The sequence below is a fragment of the Cephus cinctus genome, unplaced genomic scaffold, assembly GCF_000341935.2.
Source record: "Cephus cinctus unplaced genomic scaffold, Ccin1 Ccin1_scaffold0013, whole genome shotgun sequence".
In the NCBI taxonomy this organism is placed as follows: Eukaryota; Metazoa; Arthropoda; class Insecta; order Hymenoptera; family Cephidae; genus Cephus; species Cephus cinctus.
Genome location: NW_014332762.1, coordinates 1,861,042 through 1,880,441, shown reverse-complemented (window position 1 = coordinate 1,880,441; position 19,400 = coordinate 1,861,042). Strand labels below are relative to the sequence as shown.

The window sequence follows — 19,400 nt, the reverse complement described above, 5'->3', positions numbered from 1 at the left end:
AGGTCCGACAATTTGAGACGTGCAAAATAACTAGCACGTCAAAATGTATAACATCGGTTTAAAAACCTTTGCTAAACATAAAAGGAATTCATAAACTTTAATTCCACCATGACTAGAATGGGACCCACTGATTCTTACTGTCACAATGTCAGGGAATACAATCCCCTGTGTGGACGACGGATTTATAGGTTCTGTTATACACTTTTCATACATATATTCAAGTCATTCATATCCGTTTTCACCGTTTTACCCACAGACTAACTAATAATGCAATCTGCGTAAAGAACAAACTTGAGAATGATGACACCTCATGGTCCGACGAAACTTCCACAAAAACATATAAGCAGGGAAGAATTCAGATTTTAAACTGTCCTGCGGAATCAAACCGCCCGTCCTGGACTTTGCCAACGTTTCGCATCCGAAATGAACATTGTAATCTAAAGAAACGTGGAGGTATGCTAGTAGCATGCAATTTGGAAAAAAGTAATGAATATGGCAACCTAAAACAAAAATGTGTATCATACTAATTAAAAATATTCTGTCTTCTATTAGATAGTAAGGTTTGCGTTGGATCTAAAATTCGGGCAAAAGGGACGTCTTGTTGGAAAAAACTTCAGCAACTTTTCGACATGCCTTGCACTTTAACAGGAAATATAGACAAAAATACGGTCGTACCTCAATGTCCCAAAACCCTGATTCATTCAAAAAACCAGTTGCATTGTGTAAAATCTACAACCACAGTATGCAGCTCCACCAATGAGGATAATCAGCAAGAACCCTGTGATGTTCCTGCCGGATACACCAGACCTAAAGTTCTTTGGCAATTGGTTACAAATATCGGAAATCTTTTACCCGTAGCCATTGCTGAAAATCCATCATGTCCTGAGACCTGGGTAAAACTGGATACATCTCTGCCATCTACTCATTGTCCCACCGACGAAATAGCGCAAGAATGTCAAAATGAACCAGACAATCAACTTTCCACTTGTATCAGAAACTCAAAAAATAAGGAAACATCGGACCTCGATGTCAAAGAGAAATGTCAAGTTCTGTGGCCAAAATCTCAAGACATAATTAAACTTGAAAATAAAACAGCAAACTGTACTGTAAATTCAGAAATGAAAAATGAACAATGTCAGCTCCGGTTCAGTTCCTCAGAAAATTCCAAAGAAACTTTGGATAATGAGAATGTCGAATCAAGCAGTAACAACGAATCTTTTTTTTCTGATTGGTGGAATAAACCTGTTACTTTACCAGATCAATTTGCGTGCAATACCCCCAAATTAAAAACCACTGCCACGTCTTCCAATCAGAATAATTGCAATTATCAAAATTCTTTTGAAAGTCCAATGGCAGACAGAGTGTCTAGTGGCCAATCATTCACAGGTATATAAATTACAGTTAATACAAGAACCTTTTGTCGTAATTTCTTTCGTTGTACGACATTTTATGTTATAGAAAATGTTCCTCCACCGGAAATGCCTTTGCAATCTTTAGAGGAAGTTCAACAAGGGCTTCTTGGAAGATTAATAGACATCCCAGGCACACCAAATTCAATGAGTCTATTTTTGCCACTGAACAGGAATGAAATTGAAGGAGGAGCAAGGTCTTTTAATTTTATTGACAAATTATTACATAAAGAATTTTATTAATAATAATTAACTGCATAGATTATTATATTCTGCTCCACAAGAAGCTGCCAATAGTTGTCCCTCGCAAAAAAGTCGAAAGACACAGACCTTATCGCATAATGGTGACAAAGTATTCGGCGTCTGGCACTCGGCCGCTATTCATAGAAAGTATCCTTTTCTCCGTTTATCTGCGCCGCCTGAGAACAGTAGAAATCTAGTCGACAGCGAATACTCAACATGGTTAAAATGCGACACGATTGATGTTTCCTCCAGAAAAACTAATAAACCTCACAGGGTCATCGGGTCAACGCGATTGTATGATGTTGACAATTTTGACTTTAATAAGTATAGTCAATTGCGTTATACAAATATAAAGGATAAGGTATTCCAATCATAAACAAGACAGCACAACAGAAACGAATATTCAATAATTACATTAAAGGTTTTACCTGAAGCCCAAGATCGGATGATGTGTGTCACAGCATTATCTGCATCCAATAATCCGCAAGATGATGAAAAATTAACACAGACTGTTTGTGAACAAGATTTAAATAAACGGTTGAAAACGCAAGATAAACCAACAAGAAGAGAATGTGTCACAGCAGATTCTCAAAATGTCGGCAACTCAGCCTTCACTGATATAAGACATGATAAGAAAAAAAAAGCAGATGGCAATGACAATAAAGACCAACGAACATGCAACAGATGTGCTTCTCGAAGAGGAAAACCAATTGATGACCCTAATTATACAGATTTATCAAAAATTGATAATTTATCAGAGTCAGAAGAGATTAGCCCAGAAGAAATCATGAAGTCCTGGACACCTTCATCCCGTAAGAATCATTTACTGTGGTATAAACTGCTTCTGTTAATTTTCAGTAATTTACCAGGTAAATCATCGATATTCCAACCAAGTCCAGACTACGTTGATCTGACGCTTAAAGATTTTTCATTGAAAAAATACTTTCCCGAAACGTCAGAATTGGACAAAAAGCAGGAATTGGTATCAAAAGGAACATTATGTCCGGCATCATCAAAATCAATAAATCACGCTACTGTCTTACAAGATAAAAAGGAAACATTTCGCACCACCTTTTGGATAGGTCTTTTAATATATTTTATAATCTTTATATTAAAACAATTAAATAATCAAAAAACACTTTTATAGAATTAAAACCAAAAACGGAGAACATGGTCAGTAAAATCACAACTTTAAGAGGAACAGTGAAAGACGGATCACCGAAGAAAAAAAATCAATTTTTTTCAAATTTAGGAAAAAATTGTAGTCAGCATCAAGTTGTAAAACAAACGATACAAGAACCAGTCTACAATTTACCGGAAATATCAATTTTGAAAGACAAGACGTCGACCACGAGCTTTGATCGTGTGTCAAAAAGTGAAACATTAAATTTAACGAATAGCGACAGTGTTGTAGTAGAAACTATTCACGTAGGAATGCCAGTGGCAGGTTCGAAACAGAAAATCCTGATACCAATTTCAATACCAACATCTTTTCAACAGAGTCCAACAATATCAGATGAAAAAACAGTTGGATCTCGCCATCGTGTGTCTTTAAAAATTCGCTTGGCGAACAATACCGAAGAACCGAAAGATCGGAACCGATAAGATCGACAGAATAATAGAATAAAAATACGTAAAAATTTTCATTTATCTATGGAAAGTAGACTACATATCAGTACATAAAAGTACAACGATATAAAACTGTATAAAATCTGTTATATGCGAGTAGATTCTCATAAAGTTAAAACTACGCTATCCCTTTGTTTGTTTCACTAAAAATAAGTATCAATTATAAAGGTACTCTTAGCCAATGGACTCTTTTGAATTTCTCTCTTACAATTCAAATTTCGTCTTGCGTAGTTCCATCACCGCAGAGTTTTCTCCTTCTTGACCCGCCAAACGTTTCTCTTCTGGGAAGGAGTAGACTCTTGAGTCTTTTTCGTAAATTTCGCATTTTCATTTTCTGAAAACCGATTATCGTTCGAGCGCGAGTTCGCCTCCGCCGCTGTTGCTTTCCTTGTATCCAAATGTCGAGTTTCTATGTGGACACAATTGATTTCTGACTTATCAGTAGAAGATTGCGCCAATCTGACATTTCTTATTCGATCCGTTTTCTCCCACGTAGGCATTTGTATGAATCTTAAAACCAATCGATCTCTAATCGAAGTTGGCACTATTTTGAATAGTGTGTGATAAATTTTATATCGGTAGGGCTCGCACCTGTTGAAATAAATTAATTAATCAGTACCACTATCAAATTTGGTTTGAATTGTTCAATAAATAATAATAACCCACTTGTATGTTGCTGAAGGATATTTGCCCAGAAGAGCTCCTTCAAAACTGTTATAAACGAATGGATTTTCAAGTTTACACGGTTTGCATGCTCGAGCAAAGTAAGACAAATATTGCTCGTATTTAGTAAAGTAATTCCCATAAAATAATTTGGCCTCTTCGGTCATCGCGTTGTGCATCTCTTCAAAATGTTTCACCTGCTGGCTGAGTATATTGCTCTCTTTTGCAAAAGATCCTAAAGCACATTAAACATCATAAGTAAAACCTACAGAAAATGAAATTGCTCATTTTACGAATATTGTAAAATTTCACACTCACCAGGAACAAAGCAAACAACATCGACTCCATATTTTTTTAATTCCACTCTGAGCGCTGTTGCCCAAGCCGAAACTCCAGCTTTGGTTGCTCCGTACGCAGCGACTCCAGGTATTGGCGCTTCTGCACAATGACTAGAAACTATTATAATTCTACTGAGATGAGCGCGTATCAGCGGCAACAATTGCTTTGTAATTCTCATTGTTCCCAGTAGATTTACTTCTATCTGTCGTCTAGTTTGATCCTCCGTTTGCCACTCGAATTCCCCAAAAATCATCACTCCGGCGTTGTTCACCAATGCACGTAAAGCTGCAGAAACAGTAAATCAAATTTAATTTGAAATTCGCCAAAAGGTATAGAGTTTCTTTTTTATTTTACACATTTCTTATTACTTACTTAAGTTTTTCTGCTTCAACAGCTCACCAACGAATGTTTCAAAGTTCTTGACACTCTCTACATTTGTGATATCGAGCGGCGAAACTTTTATTCCATTTCTAATTAAATCCTTAGCACCAACGCTATCTTTCCGAAGGACGCCGGCAATTACAGTAGCACCCAACGAGTGACAATGGAGCGCTAAACTGTATCCTAGACCAGAATCACATCCGGTAATAATTACTGCCTGATTTGCTTTTATTTTATCTTTAATATTCTTGATCCAATACCAGCAGACACTTCCTAATAATAGAAAAACATAATTTTAATAAAATCCGAAGTGCATATGCATATATGAAATCCAATTTAGAAAGTATACCAAAAACACAAAACAAGCGAAAGATTGGAGTAAGTTAAAAAAACAATTAAAATATAAAATGAAAAACTCACCAAGAGCTATAGCGCCACATGAAGTGGCCACGTATTTGTACCCAGCATCCCAAAGATACATGATTCCTGCTGTAGTTGATAATCCAACGCTCAAGGATGTGGACCGTCGCCTAAACCACGTTCTCAACTGATTCGACAGACCTATTTCCAATTCCATCACGAATTTAAACTTGACCCCATAGACGGGATCCTTGGAGTTCCCCCCTTATCTAAAAAATCACAAATCAGAGCCACATGCGTCAGCCCCACTCCTTTTCAAAGCGGCTACTCCAAACGACGGGAAATGGTAGCGCATCCAATGGCTGGAGCGCTGCTGTTTCTGTTCCAATGGCGAAGCCCAGGAATTCCATATGCAAAGGCGAACGGAATCTCCACGGGAGTCGAGTCTCGAGTTCCGCCCCACCATGCCAGGACGTCACTTGAAATATAAATCATCCGCAAGCAGTCATCGATCACCATGAATCGGTATCGACAGCAGCTCGTAGATCAATAGATCCCAAGAATCATAAAAATCGTTCCTTTGGCACTAATTCTCCTCTTTTTTCTTTCTTAAGAAAAATTGTCGTTTTTACAGGCCTAAATAGTTTATAATTAGAATCTCATTGATGTACTGGTATCAATTTCATGTGTTAAAATTCTCCTAAGAAGTGCGTGGCATATTCGAGCTGATGAGGGACGCCTTCACGATTACGGTACCAAAGACATTTTAATATTTCATGAACCGTAGCCTGAACTGAGAGGCCGATCAGAATTTCAAAATATTTTCATTTAAATTTCCGTTTAGTCGCGCGGTGACACTCGAGATTTTTCAGTTCGATCGCTTCGTGAAGTTATTAACATGAATTTTCGCGCTTCTTTTATTTCTTTTCCTTCGTCTACTCCTAGTTACTCACCTTCTGCGACCACTTCTTCTAAGCACCTCGATAAACGCAGGACAACTCGATAGGCCAATTTCACCGCAGCTGATATTTTGTACTCAGGAAAGTCATGTGGAATCCAGTTTTCTTTCTTGTGTCTTTTCTGAGTTGTCCCCTTCTGTCACACTCCAGTGAAGATTCCGAGGAGCACCACGAGGATTACATTACGTTACCGATGGTCGATATAAACATCACACAAAATGTGCGGATGCCAAAATTAAAGAAACTTTTCTGTTACCAATGCACCGCGGACAGTCGTGACGACATGCCGATTTGTGACGAAACATTTTGGCCGCTAACAACAGAAGCTGAGAGGCGACAATTTCTCGTCGAGTGTCCGGAGGAGAGAGATGAGTTTTGTGTTAAGAAATTGGTACACAGTCCTATCTTCGTGCACACGGCCAGAGGATGTAACGGACTTCAGGATGACATGGGTTTACCTTTAAGAATTGGCTGCTCCATGTACGGGAGTCAAATTTCGTCCACGGTTTGCATATGCGACACAAGCCGATGCAATTCTGCATATTCCTTGACGGCTGACATAAAGATTCTTGGATTTTTTATCAGCGTCATCATTAGAACTTATTCTGGTGCCTCTTTAATATTATAACATTAATGTCACAAACTTGCCTCGATTAAGGGACAATGGTAGCACAGATCAAAGTCGAAATTTGTCTATATACTCTTCATTATATTTTATAAATTCATGGGACTTTACAATTGAATCACAATGTACAGTTTTCGTTCTATGGTATTGCGGTTCAAAATGAATAAAACTTTTAACTTATCATAGTCTGTAACACGTCTTCGTGTACGTTCTCTAATCGAAATCTCCGATCGAGTTTACTTCTCATTCATTTGCACAACCGCTTCTAATTCTTGGCCCAAATAATGGGAAATCATGCGCAAACGTATCACTTCTCACGTCCATACGTAACAATCGTATCCTCGTAGAAATGATTCTTGATGGTAGTCTGATCAACTATTGTTGTCTTTTCTATTAACAACTTATTCAACGATTAAAAAAGTTTGGAATATGGCTTTGACGATAAATTCACGTTAAATATTTATAACGTGTTAATTCCCAGGATCACGGCCGACAAAAATGTTTGGATTTGATAGAGGATTAAAAGAAGGATCGCCGTCGGTCGCCATTCTGCCAAGCCACGAAAAGATAATGATGATTCCGATAAAAACAAAAAGCACCACGACACCGACCATCGCGTACGTTTTGTATGCAGATCCGGAAACGTGTCTTTTGCGGGACTGAGATCTGGTGATGAGTTTCCACCATCTGAGAAACCACTCGATAGCTGATTTTCTTTGATATTTGTTCTCGTCGTGGTCGAACGTTATGTTTTTGGGGTCGTCATAGGCTTCAAAGATTTTTCGTGGAGTTTGACCCAACAGGGGTAGCGATGGTTCAACATTGACAACGGAGTAAGGTGGTCCCAGTTTTTGATTATTGGAGTGTATGTTGTTTGTGTTGGTGTTGGCAGAATTAATATTGCTATTTACTCTAGATGTAGCTACTGTGGGAGAGGACGTAGTGTTCGTATGATTTTGATATGGAGAAGCATCTAAGACTGGAACCTTACGTTCCTGTACTGGTCTTTGCTCTCTATCTTCGCTTAGCTGCAAAATTAATTAGTGTAAGTTTGGTGATCTGCATACATAGTTTATCTTCTATCAGTTATTTTAAAATCCATTCATTATCCTCACCAAAGGTAGGCCAAGACCAGCCCTGGCCCAGTTCACACCTGCAAGTTTTTCTCTCAATACATCAGCTACTGGAGATACTAAATTTGCCTTTGGAAATATTCCAGCCTGACAAGTTGGGCAAGTGTATCCTGCTGGTGCGGTTATAGCTGGTAAATTTCTACAATAAGTGTCTATACAAGCCCAATGGTAAACATGATAACAAGTCAATCGTACACAGTCTCCTTCACTTAAACTTCCAGAACACAGAGTACAAATAGGATTGCAATCGCTGTCTTGAAGCCATTGTAAATAAGACTGTACAACGCACTGTAAAAAAAAGAAGTAAGATATAAATTATTTTTGCATCAAGAGATGTAATCATGCAATCATATAGTAGCCATTTTTATATTAACATGCATTTAATGATTTGGTCACAACAGTGAATATTTTAGTAATATTGTAAAGCAGTGTAAGGCGCATGAATAATTACTTTGGGGTGGTTCATCACCAGACAATGTTCACAAACATTGACTCGGTGTTCAAAACAAAACTGATTGGTAACCCGCTTCTTTGGACACTTGCACAACCCCATGTCGATGCTTTATAAGGCTCCAGAAACTATTTTTAATATTCGTTAAACAACCTTAAAACGGAACACACTCAAACAATCCGTTTCTCCTGGATTTTTTAAAGAATGACAAACTTCTATTATTTGAGAAAATAATCTTTGTTTTAGCAGAACCACCATATTTCGTGTCGGCCACGTCGTATGACACTTCCAAGCACTTCTCTACTGGGTACAGGAGAAAGAAGTCTGAGGAAGCTGCCAATCGAAATATCAGAATAAAGGCCGGCACTTTTAGAACAACCAACTAATATTTTTCAAATCATTAGTACTGATGATAGGTAAACGATAGCGAAACAATAAATATTGCATATAAAATAATGTTGTTGCATACTTTTAGAAAGAATCATACGCGAGACGCAAAAATAAATTGCTATCATAATATTTAAAACTCCAAATTAACGTGTTCTCGTCAGCATTGGTCAGTATCAGTTAGTATCGTCAGTATTCATCAGGGAAGATGGCTGCGCTCTGTAGACTTACTGTGCAGGCTAGTAAAGCTATCTTTTTTCCACAGTCCAGCAGAAATGTATCACTTTCGGCAGTATCACGACTAAAAGAGAGTAAGATAACTCAATAGACGAAAAAATCGCAATGAATAATTATATACATTTTTTTTTTATTTTTCAATTCTCGAAATATAACCTTTTGAATTTGCTTTTAATAATTTTATATTTGTTTTCTAGTACGCGAGAAAAAGGAAGGTAACACTTTAATAATATCAGGCGAATTTGTAAAACCAAAGGATGAACACTTACAAATAAAAAACAATACAACGGCATGTCCACTATGTGCAACTGGGCTCGATGTAAAACATACAGTAAGACAAAATGCTTGGTACTTTTCACATAACAAGTGCATACTTGTTATCGTGTGCTCTAAGCATAATGAACTCTGTAGAATTAATCATTCTCATAGTCTTATTTTTCCATTTTAGGATGTGCTTATACTTAGCCAATTTCTAAGATCAGATGGATGCATGTTACCTCGCAGAATTACCAATCTATGTAAAGTACAACAGAAGAGAGTTTCAGTGATGGTTGCAATGGCTCAAAAAGCTGGTTAGTCTTTTTACATTATACTAAAAGTATACTGTAGACATTCATCTTAACGATTAATTACCATCTGTTTATGTTAGGGCTGATGCCGAATCTCAATCCACCTTCAAGCAAGAAGGATCCCAAAAGGAGATACGGTTACAAGAAATACAATACGTATTTTGATGAAGCAACTATCCAATGGAAATTGTAGAAATATAAATATATATTGTTACCCTTAGACTTTACAGATCTTAATTGTAAATTAACCCAGTTTCAACTGCTCACTATAGCAATAAATAATTACAGTAAAATATGCCTTTCATTACAGATTTTAAAAATTAAATTGTATACCTTATGAAGTTTATTACTTGATGAATAATGATAGAAATCATTGTAGTGGTTGTGTACAATTTAATTCACTGTAGTGACATCAGTACCAGTATATTATTATCATTGTCTTTGACATACACGGTGATCCATTAAATATAAAGCGTAATCTTTGTACATATATAAAATACTCAGCCTAGTGATGTTACTTGAAATTATACAATTTCAAAATTGTCTTCTAGTAACGTGTCTAACACTGGAAAGACTTTATAGAAAAGAACGGCTTACGTTAGTGGCACAAGGAGAAACACCTTGCTCATAATTTAAATTCACATATTTAGAAAAGAGAAAGAAACGTGAATATTTTATTTTTTTTTACGTTGTAATGTCAGCATACCACTATAATTTGGCCGTCATCGGAGCTTTAAAAAAAGTAATTAGATCCGTCATGTTTCGCGGCTAAAAGCACGTGGTTCCTGTTCGTACTGGTGTGGTGTATAACAAAGGTGTCAGATGCTTCGTAGAAATATCTGAAAATGCTCAGACGAAACTTAATAAACACGTCCCGATATAAATTTCATAAAAGAACATTGCACAATGATATTAAGATTGATAAAATGAAGGAAGAGAAACATAATTTGAAGAAAATCCGGAATATTGGAATTTTGGCTCATATCGATGCTGGTATGTGATTTTTTTTTCGTTTAAATATATTTATTTGTCACATAAGTTGTATTATAAACTATAATGCAATAATCTCATTTATAATGCAAAAGCGTTAAGGTTAAGATTCCTGGATCCAAAGAGTCGAGTACTAAAGATACACTTTTAATCATTTCAGGAAAAACTACAACCACAGAACGTATGTTGTATTATTCTGGCACTATTGGTAATATGGGTGAAGTACATCATGGAAATACAGTAACAGATTACATGGAGCAAGAGCGTGAGCGGGGTATCACAATTACTTCAGCGGCAGTTACATTTTGCTGGAAAGATCATAGATTTAATTTAATTGACACACCTGGTCACATTGATTTCACCATGGGAGTGGAACAGACCCTAAATGTCCTTGATGGAGTAATAGTAGTGCTGGATGGATCAGCTGGTGTAGAAGCTCAGACAGTAACAGTATGGAAACAGGCAGACAGATACAATATACCAAGAATTGTCTTTGTGAACAAAATGGATAGACTCGATGGGAATTTTGACATGAGTCTAGCATCCATAGAATCAAAATTAGAAACGGTCACTCTACCCATTCAGCTTCCTATTAAAGAAAAGACTGGCTTAGTTGGAATTATAGATATCATAACCTTAGAACGTATAATATTTGATTCAAAATCTCAAGGCAGAAAAATGACTAAGACAAAATTGACAGAGAGCGAAGATGGCCACTTGTGGGAAATAGCAAATGAAAAGCGTAGAATATTGACTGACAAGCTATCGGGACTTGATGACGAACTAGCTAACATTATCATAAAACAAGAATCCTTGGATGCAGTACCATCCCAGATACTAGTTGATGCCATACATAAGAGTACAGTGAATAGGAAAGGTGTACCTGTCTTGCTTGGTAGTGCATACAAGAATATAGGAGTGCAACCATTGATGGACAGCGTCATCCTCTACTTGCCATCACCGGATGAGAACAAATATACAAAAGAATATGAGTGTTTCGAAAATAATTTATCGGCAAGAGCGTTCAAAATCATCCACGACAAACAACGTGGTCCAGTTACCTTCCTGAGGATTTATACAGGCAAGTTCACTAAAAGTCAACGAATCTACAACGTGCAGCGTGAGAGGAGCGAACAATCCAGCAAGCTGTACGTCGTCTATGCCGACGACTACGAGGAAATCGAGGAGATCAAATGTGGAAATATCGCTGCAGTAGCGGGTCTCAAGTCCACCGTCACCGGGGACTTAATAACGAACAATGCAAGTTCGGCAAGTCGCGCGCGAAAGAATATGGAAAACCGTAAAAAGGCAACTCCAAAGGAAATCGAGAATCTCTTCTCAACCGGTACCAGGATACCAGATCCAGTATTTTTCTGTTCTATAGAGCCGCCGTCGTTAGCTTATCAAAATGCACTGGATGCTGCGCTGCAGCAACTGGAACGAGAAGATCCGAGTCTACGTGTTAGCCAGGATGAAGAAACAGGTCAAACTGTTCTGGCAGGAATGGGAGAACTGCACATAGATATTATCAAGGAAAGAATCAGAACTGAGTACAAGATTGATGTCGACCTCGGCCCTCTACAGATTGCCTACAAGGAGACTATCCAAGTAGAAGCTAAAGATACGCACGTTTCTAATCACAAAATTGGCAACAGCAGTCATAGTGTTACCGTGACTATGTCCCTGATACCATTTTACGAAGGCAAGGAGAACCTTCTCTTGGACAGGTCCCATGAAAGTGCTTCCAATATTGATAATATTCATCCGAGAGTGATGCAGGCTGTTAGACATGGCGTACAAGCGGCTATTCTTCATGGACCCAAACTGGGATGTCCTGTTGTCAACATGGGGATTAAACTGCATTGGCTGGAGGTTGGCAGAGGAACCTCTGACACTATGATAACAGCCGCTGTATCCCAGTGCATACGGAAGGTTTGTTTCTTATTTAGAATCTAAATATTGTATGTATATCTTTATTGAAATGAAATTTTTACATATGAAGGCTCGTTCATCTACAGGACAAAGCCGAATTTCTCTTTCTTATACTCTTTTATCTATATCTTTATCTTTGCTATTTAATTCAAATTGCTCCACGTATCGATGAATCCATTGTTCCTGCATTTTTTCTTGCTTCTTTTTATTTTGTTCATTCTGATCTTTATTTATAGGTTCGTAATCATCACCTATGGAAGTGTGACAAAACTTTTCAAAAAACCCTTCTACGGTTTTTGGAAAACTCTCATACGTTTCAGAGAGCCAATGTTTTTCCAAGTTTGTTGTAAATAATTTTTTGGCTAACAGTTCCTTTGAATGCGACTTGCATACAATTGGAGTGAAATATGGTTTGGCCTTAAATTTCTGCTTAAAATCGTAAACTGATGAAAACTTCGAAGGGGTTTTACTAAAAAAATTGTCTATCAATCTGCAGGATTTGACTTGAATTATATTTATAAATTTGGAATTAAGGGTCGAATCATTTTGTAAAAATTCTGTATGACATTCCTTCCTGGTAGCACAATTTTTGGTCAACTTTTTTTTAACGCCATCAGTAACATTCACAATTGGATCAAGAGACGAGACTTTGAAATTGATTTCATCAGTTTGCGTTGATCTTTCAACCAAGTGTATCCCCCACTTGAGCATATAAAAATCTAAAAACCCTTGACACAACTCCGTAGATATTTCAGAATCCTCATAATGCTTATCTAAAAAATAGATTCTTCGCAATCGGCAGTTGGCACTTATCTCCAGTTTCTGAGTTGCTTCGTAAACGGAGTGAAAAGTACTCCTCGTCAACTGTCCCAGATCCAACTCCAACTTGTTCCAGCCAGATTGAAGTTTCACTTGAACGCGACAAATAACGGGAGCACGAATATTCATATTATTTTCAATACTCGTACTGGAGAAACAAAAATGATGGCGAATGCCGTCGGTATCTTTTATCTAGAAAAAGAAAAGCATATTCCGTCCTTTACGTAATGAGAATTACATCGATCGATTGAAAACTGCCTTAATTCATTACTTGCAACTGAATACGCCACTGGCCATTAGTACTCTTCATGACAACTACGAGAATCGGTAGTTTTATATGAAGAAATTGTTCCGCCTCGAAGGGACACAAAATGGACGTCCCCGGGACGCTGCATTGTTCCAAATCTTGTATTTCTATTACCTGATTAAAAAAAGAATCGTAACTTCAATTTTACGTGAAACATGTAAATTTCGACCTCAATAGGTTATCGTACATCCTCAAGCAATTCGGTATCCAAAACTTTACGGATGCGTCCAGTGCGCGATTGTTTTTTACTCCAGTATTCCAAAGGCTTGTTGCTGATGCTGTACAACAAAGATAAATATCCTGACAGCATTAAGAATTATTGTCATATTACTGAATCCTCATATGATTCAACGATCACAGCGAATTTTCTTTTTAACCTGAAGTTTGCCTCAGAGAACAAAAAAGTCTCGATAGTCTGACGATGTTTTGTTGCAGTTGATGCAAGCAGGAGAATCCATTCTTATGGAGCCGATAATGCAACTCGAGGTAGTCTCTCCTGACGAGTACGTATCCAGCATCCTGAATGACCTGACGCGCAGAAGAGCACAAATCCAACGCATCGACGTGCGCGGTCAAAATAAAGTAAGTTTCATTCGATCGTATAAGAATGACGGTAAGAAAAATATTAAAAAGTTCAATTCTCCCAGGTTTTGGAAACTCTCACGCCATTATCGGAATTGCTGGGCTACGCGACAGCATTAAGAATAATAAGTTCAGGCACTGCAGTATTTTCATTGGAGTTCGATCATTACAAAGCAATGAGTTCGATGGAGGAGCAGCAGGCAATAAAAAGAGTAACAGGCTTTTAAAGAAGGCATGCAAATATAGTTGATTAAATTATTTCAATGTAAATATATCATTTCTCTTGTAAATAAACCTCAGGCAAGAAACTTTAGGAACGCTCAATAAAGGCACACCTGAAATATCTCTTTAAGGATAATTCCATCAGTCACCATCCACCCTCGCATTTACAAAAACGTTATCCCGACCTATCGCCACGTAAGGTCTGTACTTCTTGAGAAAATAAAGAAACTAAAAGCCAGTTCGACACGAGCCAACGCGAGCATATCTAGAAGGCAGTGGGCCCGTGCACGCGCTCTGATTTTATCGTTGTGACTGGCCTTATGGTATCGTTTGTAAGTCATTGTATATTTACACTCTACGTCCAAAGAACACATTAGCGAGTACACGTGTAGTACGGTATATATATTATTAAATCATACTATATACTAGTCAGGACTATTCTGGCGCGATGAAGGCACCCTGTGTCTACGGAGCAACGTACGTACCACGTTGTTTCTTGACTGGCGGTATATTTGAAATGCACCAGGCACTGGTAAGTCTCCGAAGCGTTTGGTAAACGAAGTTAATTGGCCGACGTGAAAAGATAAAGAGGGAAGAAAAATAAGTAAGGGAGGAACACATGGAAAAAATAAAGAAAGAAATAAGGTAATACGGTAAACGTTTACTTTTACAATTTTTCAAGCCCTCTTATCGGCTGCTTGAACTAAACAAAATATATTGCATCGTCAATGGTGTATTACAATCTTGTTACACAATCGTGAAATATCTCGCGGCTACTCGTTATCACTCGGTTTCCATGTGCCATAATATTAAATTTTTTTCAGCGAATACCAAAGGAAATCGCTAGCGAAACTACGTACGAGCAAAACATAACACGCGGCGCCGGCCGAGCGATAACGTGCCATCGCATATAAATATATTAATACAATATCGCTCAAGGTCATGCAAAAATGTCGTACGTTATAAAATATATATTATATGTATTGGAGGGATTAAAAGTTATACAATATTGTTGTCGTTTGAGGCACGCCGCTTGCGGGCCCGCATTCAAAGAATCGACAGAATCTTGACGATCGAGAGACTCCTCCATTTGTACAGAACGGGCCAAGAGTCAGTGGGGACGTTCCTATGACGTCTGTGCTGTGTCGGTATCCAGTAAAGTCTACGATAAATGGCAATAGGTTGCTTGGTAACGTTTCAAGTTTTTCTTTTTTTTTTCCCACGCAGGAAAAAGAAACTAAAGTCTCCTTTGGCATAATGGCGACGTTAGAGCGACGACGCGCTTATTCGAGAAAACGACGGCCCGTCCAGTAGAAACTTATAGATTTAAAATGCGCGCGATTATTCGAATATCGAAATGCCCGCGCAATTTAAACTCGTAATTTTTTCTCCTTAAGCCTATTTAAAACGCTTGAGCTAAACTGTCTTCTTATATCTTAAAACTTTCTTCGTGTATAATAATAATATAAAAATTCACTTCGTCCTTTTAACTCCTTACGAAATGATAATCTTATCGGTTTACCTCTAATTTGTTTCCGTGTTACGCGGTAATTAAATATATGCGTATCGTGTGTGTGTATATATATATATATATCACTCGCTTACAAACACTTGCTTCTATCCCTAGGGACTATTGTAAGGCGTAAAATGTTTCCTTTCGATTAAATGACTCTATTACGCGACTTACGCCTTTAAAGTGGACACAGGCTCGGGGAGAGAAACCTAAGAAGTTCTTTTACTTCTTTTTCCTCTTAAGTCTTTAAGGGCAGAGACAGTACATCACGCGAATCCATTTCTCGCTGGCTATTCGTCATTTTCCGCATAAACTAGTCTAATACTGACTTTTGCGACGGTAAAGAGTTTGCAATGATTCTACAATTTCATTTTTTTTTTTTTTTTTTTTTTTTTTTTTTTTTTTTTTTTTTTTTTTTTTTTTTTCTTTCAGTCGATACTACAAACAATTGACACCTGGTAGACAGTCTGCCAAGTATACAGAACATACAAGAGAGACAGTAGTTGCTGTCTGTACATGCTACAAAAGTTTTTATTATTCCTTCGGTACAAAGCAATCGTCAGATTTAAATACATTGGATATGCCGGCATAGTAGAAAACTTCAGCAAAGACAACTGTGTATCCTTGGACAATGAGGAATATCGGCACACGTAACGGAATAATTTCGAAGCCACCGATCGAAGGATCGCAAGAAATTCAGTCTCCCCGCGATATCAAGGAGTTTCTCATTGCAATGGGAATACGCGGTATCGAATACAGCCCCGAAGGACAAGAATACATTTATGGCAACTTGTGATGTCAACGACACAGAGAAAACAAAAACATGTATGAAAAGTCAGGCCTCTCGTCGCGTCATGGTTTTCAGCTTTCTTGTTACATTCATTTTCCTCTCCTACTCTTTGAAATGGACAATTTTGAAAAACCACAACCAATGCACCGGCGGCACTTCATTCCGGATCATCCTCAGCGGATCCGTACTCGTAGTCGATGTCGTCCTGGCGTCACAAACTCACAAGTTTCGGTGGATTCGCGTCTGGCGAGCTGAGGTCAACTGCTGAAAGATTGCTTCTTTGTTGCGTGGAGCAAGAGGGTACCAGGGGCGTAGAAACGGGTGTCAACCCAGTTCCACCTTCCATAAGGGAATCGAAATTAAAAGGAATTCCGCTGGACGGAGTTGTGATTGGTATGCCTGCCACTTCGGCTGCCGTTTTCATGAATGACGGCGTCTCGACTGTCTTGAACTGAAGAGAGTCCGGTCTCTCCTTGGGCTCGGTGAAGATCGGCAAGGAGTTCGGTCTGTTATTGTTCTCGAATCCAACGGGTAAGGAATTCGGTCTGTTCGGTCTGCCGGCAGAAATGGGGTCCCTCTTGGCGGGCTCTGCAAAGTGATCGTCGCTCGGAATATTGGGCTTTATTACGGGCTTTACATCCGGCGGTGACGACGATCTCAGTCGACAAACAGCTCTGTGAGCTTCCAAGATGAACTCCAGTTCCTCCTTGGCGTGCTGGAGCTGCTGAATCTCATCCTGCAAGCTCTGTTTCTTCTGCTCCAAGCCCTCGGTCTCCTGAAAGACAAAAATTGTAAGAAAAACATTAAAATGACATTCTCTCCACGGGGCACCCATCGGGGTACGTGATCCAACTGTTTAGCATTTAATAATACATACTTCTAGCAGGGCATTGGTATGATCCATTCTTCGCTTGCGACATCTAGCAGCTGCCATTTTGTTTCTCTCACGACGTATCTGACGTCTCTCCTCCTCTTCGGGAGTCATGCCAATGGTCCGAGTAGGTCTTCTACCTCCCATGTTGCGTCGAGTCTGTTGCTGAGGTTGACTCTGCTGATTGTCCAGCAAGACCGTGTGATGTAGCGTGGTATTCTGGGTCTGGGCCGGAGTCGGCTGTGACGGTTCCACAAGAGGAGGAACAAATCCAGCCTCCCTGCTATGAGAAGCCGACTCGTTCGTCAGCTCCAGGAAGGTCTGCTCGATACTCCTGAGGGTGGTTGGCGTGAGCGTGGGCGTCGTCCTGGTTGGTACGCCACTGTGCAGTCCGTCCAGGGAAACCAGCTGCAACACAGAGCATTAAGAAAACGGTCAGATAAATGGTAACAAGAGAAGGCACAATTTCAAAGTTCAAAACCCAGCTAGTTGTTTACATCGGTCAAGCGTCAGATCTACTAGACAAGATCAGAAATTTAAATTCAACAGCGTCCCACCCGCTACCACCTACGATCATCGCCAGCAAACCACATTTATAGACGCAATCAATAATCTGACGACGTCCAACACGACTGAGCCTCGATATAAGAAGTCGTAAGCGGCGCAAACAACAACACGAACAGGACATTCCTCCAACAGACGCCAAATTCCTTTCAACTACCAAGCGTCTTCCGGTTTTTACAGATAACGGAGACAACGTAGACATTTTTCAAGCTCTCCTCGCTCCACCCTCGCTTCCCATCAAGAACAACAGACTCGAGCAAGATCGTCCTGTACTCGTCATCCGATTCCCGTTCTCTTACGCTGGCTTTGGCGAAGGAAGCTGAATGATCGCGAAATGAAGAGCCCAGGTAAATTTTCGGTCAAAAGACCCACAAGCCCAAGAAAGAAGAGGCCGTCGGGACGCCCGTTACAGACGTCTGTTTTTCCTCTGGCAGTTTGACTTTTTAACGATAATCCGCCAGAGGAGACCCGATAAAAATATCCATGATCCAAGCGCCGATAACTTATCACACGGAGCAGGTAGAGACGAGCGCGGGTTAGCGGCTCATGTAGAATGTGTGCGTTATTATATCCGGAGCTATGTGAACGGTGGTATCATCGCTAAAATTACATCAAATTGCGGAACACCGATATTACCTTCGCGGAGCCAATGTTTTTCTTAGAATTTATTTTTTTTTTATCAATTTCTCCAATCATTTTTTCTCCCAGCAAAATACTTCCTCGAAGAGATACCCCCACACCCCCCACCCCACGTGTCTTCTTATCTCGCGTCACCGGTGAAACTAGTCTAGTAAAATCCTACAACGTTACCGATACCGTGGGGACTGTTGCGTAAAGCCTATCAAAACTGTTCAAGAATTGTGAAATCAAAGTATAGAGATATTGCACTGACTGCGCGTACATTCTCTCTCTCTCTCTATCTCTCTATCTCCAAGAGATTGTAGGGAATGACTTTTATCAGTAGAAAAAAAAGAATTGGTGGAGCTTAGGCAAGTAGCGTGTAACGTTATCGGTCCGACCCATCACTGGCAAAGATATACTTGACGGACTGTACCCGAAGCAACCGGAAAGTGGTAAGGCGATGCGAAACGAAGGTAATACAGCAAATCAATAAAGTGTTCAAGTTTACAAGGAATCACTGAGATTGACCACGTGAAACCCCTAACCTAACCTGACAAAACAAACAAATAAACAATTCTGTGACGGCAGCATCGTGTCTTGCGAGGGTCATCGCTAAAATTACTACATAGTCATTTATTAAGCATCTTCCAGGGAGAACCCACCCGCATGTCACCAACGCCTTCCTGCTTCGCATATTTTTAAGTGGAAAAAAAAGTTTGCCGTTTTCCAAAGTCGGCCATCTTGAATGCGAGAACGATCCGACAGTCGAATTCGTTATAAACCGAGAGGGGGGGGGGGGATCGG

The 19,400-nt window shown here is 39.1% G+C and overlaps 7 protein-coding genes across 12 annotated transcripts in view; 3 read left to right on the top strand and 4 right to left on the bottom strand.

The window, feature by feature from the left end:
* Nucleotides 1-25: 25 nt before the first annotated feature.
* Nucleotides 26-3,285, top strand: LOC107263064. Of its 3 annotated transcripts, XM_025081065.1 has the most exons (8): nucleotides 26-188; nucleotides 257-483; nucleotides 553-1,386; nucleotides 1,459-1,606; nucleotides 1,671-2,013; nucleotides 2,074-2,464; nucleotides 2,522-2,734; nucleotides 2,800-3,285. In XM_025081065.1, exons 1-8 carry the CDS (start codon nucleotides 109-111, stop codon nucleotides 3,255-3,257), a joined length of 2,694 nt encoding a protein of 897 aa, XP_024936833.1. In that variant the 5' UTR covers nucleotides 26-108; the 3' UTR covers nucleotides 3,258-3,285. The 3 variants fall into 3 exon arrangements, with proteins under 3 accessions (XP_024936833.1, XP_015585372.1, XP_024936817.1); XM_015729886.2 differs by having other exon boundaries at nucleotides 257-453; nucleotides 2,074-2,734; XM_025081049.1 differs by having other exon boundaries at nucleotides 2,074-2,734.
* On the bottom strand, nucleotides 3,283-6,109 carry LOC107263127 (D-beta-hydroxybutyrate dehydrogenase, mitochondrial). The gene is made up of 6 exons (XM_015730008.2): nucleotides 5,978-6,109; nucleotides 5,085-5,293; nucleotides 4,656-4,937; nucleotides 4,263-4,568; nucleotides 3,948-4,179; nucleotides 3,283-3,872 (listed from the first exon to the last, which is right to left on the bottom strand). Exons 2-6 carry the CDS (start codon nucleotides 5,239-5,241, stop codon nucleotides 3,518-3,520), a joined length of 1,332 nt encoding a protein of 443 aa, XP_015585494.1. The 5' UTR covers nucleotides 5,242-5,293; nucleotides 5,978-6,109; the 3' UTR covers nucleotides 3,283-3,517.
* Nucleotides 6,110-6,671: 562 nt separating this feature from the next.
* LOC107263168 (zinc finger protein-like 1) lies at nucleotides 6,672-8,499 on the bottom strand. The gene is made up of 3 exons (XM_015730095.2): nucleotides 8,193-8,499; nucleotides 7,724-8,029; nucleotides 6,672-7,636 (listed from the first exon to the last, which is right to left on the bottom strand). Exons 1-3 carry the CDS (start codon nucleotides 8,292-8,294, stop codon nucleotides 7,079-7,081), a joined length of 966 nt encoding a protein of 321 aa, XP_015585581.1. The 5' UTR covers nucleotides 8,295-8,499; the 3' UTR covers nucleotides 6,672-7,078.
* A 151-nt stretch (nucleotides 8,500-8,650) lies between these two features.
* LOC107263209 (39S ribosomal protein S18a, mitochondrial) lies at nucleotides 8,651-9,678 on the top strand. The gene is made up of 4 exons (XM_025081668.1): nucleotides 8,651-8,890; nucleotides 9,014-9,147; nucleotides 9,265-9,388; nucleotides 9,466-9,678. The coding sequence occupies exons 1-4, from the start codon at nucleotides 8,788-8,790 to the stop codon at nucleotides 9,576-9,578; spliced, it is 474 nt and encodes a 157-aa protein (XP_024937436.1). The 5' UTR covers nucleotides 8,651-8,787; the 3' UTR covers nucleotides 9,579-9,678.
* Nucleotides 9,679-9,755: 77 nt separating this feature from the next.
* Nucleotides 9,756-14,315, top strand: LOC107263086 (ribosome-releasing factor 2, mitochondrial). Its single transcript, XM_015729924.2, has 4 exons — nucleotides 9,756-10,378; nucleotides 10,536-12,307; nucleotides 13,869-14,015; nucleotides 14,081-14,315. The coding sequence occupies exons 1-4, from the start codon at nucleotides 10,231-10,233 to the stop codon at nucleotides 14,240-14,242; spliced, it is 2,229 nt and encodes a 742-aa protein (XP_015585410.1). The 5' UTR covers nucleotides 9,756-10,230; the 3' UTR covers nucleotides 14,243-14,315.
* Nucleotides 12,323-13,869, bottom strand: LOC107263132. 2 transcript variants are annotated; one of them, XM_025081395.1, is made up of 3 exons: nucleotides 13,603-13,755; nucleotides 13,398-13,547; nucleotides 12,323-13,318 (listed from the first exon to the last, which is right to left on the bottom strand). In XM_025081395.1, the coding sequence occupies exons 2-3, from the start codon at nucleotides 13,434-13,436 to the stop codon at nucleotides 12,416-12,418; spliced, it is 942 nt and encodes a 313-aa protein (XP_024937163.1). In that variant the 5' UTR covers nucleotides 13,437-13,547; nucleotides 13,603-13,755; the 3' UTR covers nucleotides 12,323-12,415. The 2 variants fall into 2 exon arrangements, with proteins under 2 accessions (XP_024937163.1, XP_015585508.1); XM_015730022.2 differs by having other exon boundaries at nucleotides 12,324-13,318; nucleotides 13,621-13,869.
* Nucleotides 14,316-16,182: 1,867 nt separating the features above from the next.
* LOC107263136 (transcription factor kayak) overlaps nucleotides 16,183-19,400 on the bottom strand; it is a 23,618-nt gene continuing 20,400 nt past the window's right edge. For 2 of the 3 annotated variants that reach the window (XM_015730033.2, XM_015730042.2), the window contains exons 2-3: nucleotides 17,418-17,819; nucleotides 16,254-17,315 (exon numbers count right to left, since the gene is read on the bottom strand). In XM_015730033.2, the coding sequence (XP_015585519.1) occupies nucleotides 16,752-17,315; nucleotides 17,418-17,819 (966 nt within the window). In that variant the 3' untranslated portion in view covers nucleotides 16,254-16,751. Of the gene's footprint in view, nucleotides 17,316-17,417; nucleotides 17,820-19,400 lie in introns of all 3 variants that reach the window. The other variant, XM_015730052.2, reaches the window with a different exon arrangement.

Excerpts from the sequence above, each read along its gene's own strand:
- LOC107263064 (XM_025081049.1), top strand. The coding sequence starts at position 109 with ATGACTAGAATGGGACCCACTGATTCTTACTGTCACAATGTCAGGGAA. Across the intron at positions 189-256 it reads TGTGGACGACGGATTTATAG|ACTAACTAATAATGCAATCT; the intron begins GTTCTGTTATAC and ends TTTTACCCACAG. Across the intron at positions 2,735-2,799 it reads TCGCACCACCTTTTGGATAG|AATTAAAACCAAAAACGGAG; the intron begins GTCTTTTAATAT and ends ACACTTTTATAG.
- LOC107263127 (XM_015730008.2), bottom strand. The coding sequence starts at position 5,241 with ATGGAATTGGAAATAGGTCTGTCGAATCAGTTGAGAACGTGGTTTAGG. Across the intron at positions 4,180-4,262 it reads TGTTGTTTGCTTTGTTCCTG|GATCTTTTGCAAAAGAGAGC; the intron begins GTGAGTGTGAAA and ends AATGTGCTTTAG. Across the intron at positions 3,873-3,947 it reads TATCCTTCAGCAACATACAA|GTGCGAGCCCTACCGATATA; the intron begins GTGGGTTATTAT and ends TTATTTCAACAG.
- LOC107263168 (XM_015730095.2), bottom strand. The coding sequence starts at position 8,294 with ATGGGGTTGTGCAAGTGTCCAAAGAAGCGGGTTACCAATCAGTTTTGT. Across the intron at positions 8,030-8,192 it reads TGGTGATGAACCACCCCAAA|TGCGTTGTACAGTCTTATTT; the intron begins GTAATTATTCAT and ends TTTTTTTTACAG. Across the intron at positions 7,637-7,723 it reads CTGGTCTTGGCCTACCTTTG|CTAAGCGAAGATAGAGAGCA; the intron begins GTGAGGATAATG and ends TTAATTTTGCAG.
- LOC107263209 (XM_025081668.1), top strand. The coding sequence starts at position 8,788 with ATGGCTGCGCTCTGTAGACTTACTGTGCAGGCTAGTAAAGCTATCTTT. Across the intron at positions 8,891-9,013 it reads AGTATCACGACTAAAAGAGA|TACGCGAGAAAAAGGAAGGT; the intron begins GTAAGATAACTC and ends TTTGTTTTCTAG. Across the intron at positions 9,389-9,465 it reads TGCAATGGCTCAAAAAGCTG|GGCTGATGCCGAATCTCAAT; the intron begins GTTAGTCTTTTT and ends TGTTTATGTTAG.
- LOC107263086 (XM_015729924.2), top strand. The coding sequence starts at position 10,231 with ATGCTCAGACGAAACTTAATAAACACGTCCCGATATAAATTTCATAAA. Across the intron at positions 10,379-10,535 it reads TTTGGCTCATATCGATGCTG|GAAAAACTACAACCACAGAA; the intron begins GTATGTGATTTT and ends TAATCATTTCAG. Across the intron at positions 12,308-13,868 it reads TATCCCAGTGCATACGGAAG|TTGATGCAAGCAGGAGAATC; the intron begins GTTTGTTTCTTA and ends GTTTTGTTGCAG.
- LOC107263132 (XM_015730022.2), bottom strand. The coding sequence starts at position 13,743 with ATGCTGTCAGGATATTTATCTTTGTTGTACAGCATCAGCAACAAGCCT. Across the intron at positions 13,548-13,620 it reads ATACCGAATTGCTTGAGGAT|GTAATAGAAATACAAGATTT; the intron begins GTACGATAACCT and ends TTTTTTAATCAG. Across the intron at positions 13,319-13,397 it reads AGTGGCGTATTCAGTTGCAA|ATAAAAGATACCGACGGCAT; the intron begins GTAATGAATTAA and ends TTCTTTTTCTAG.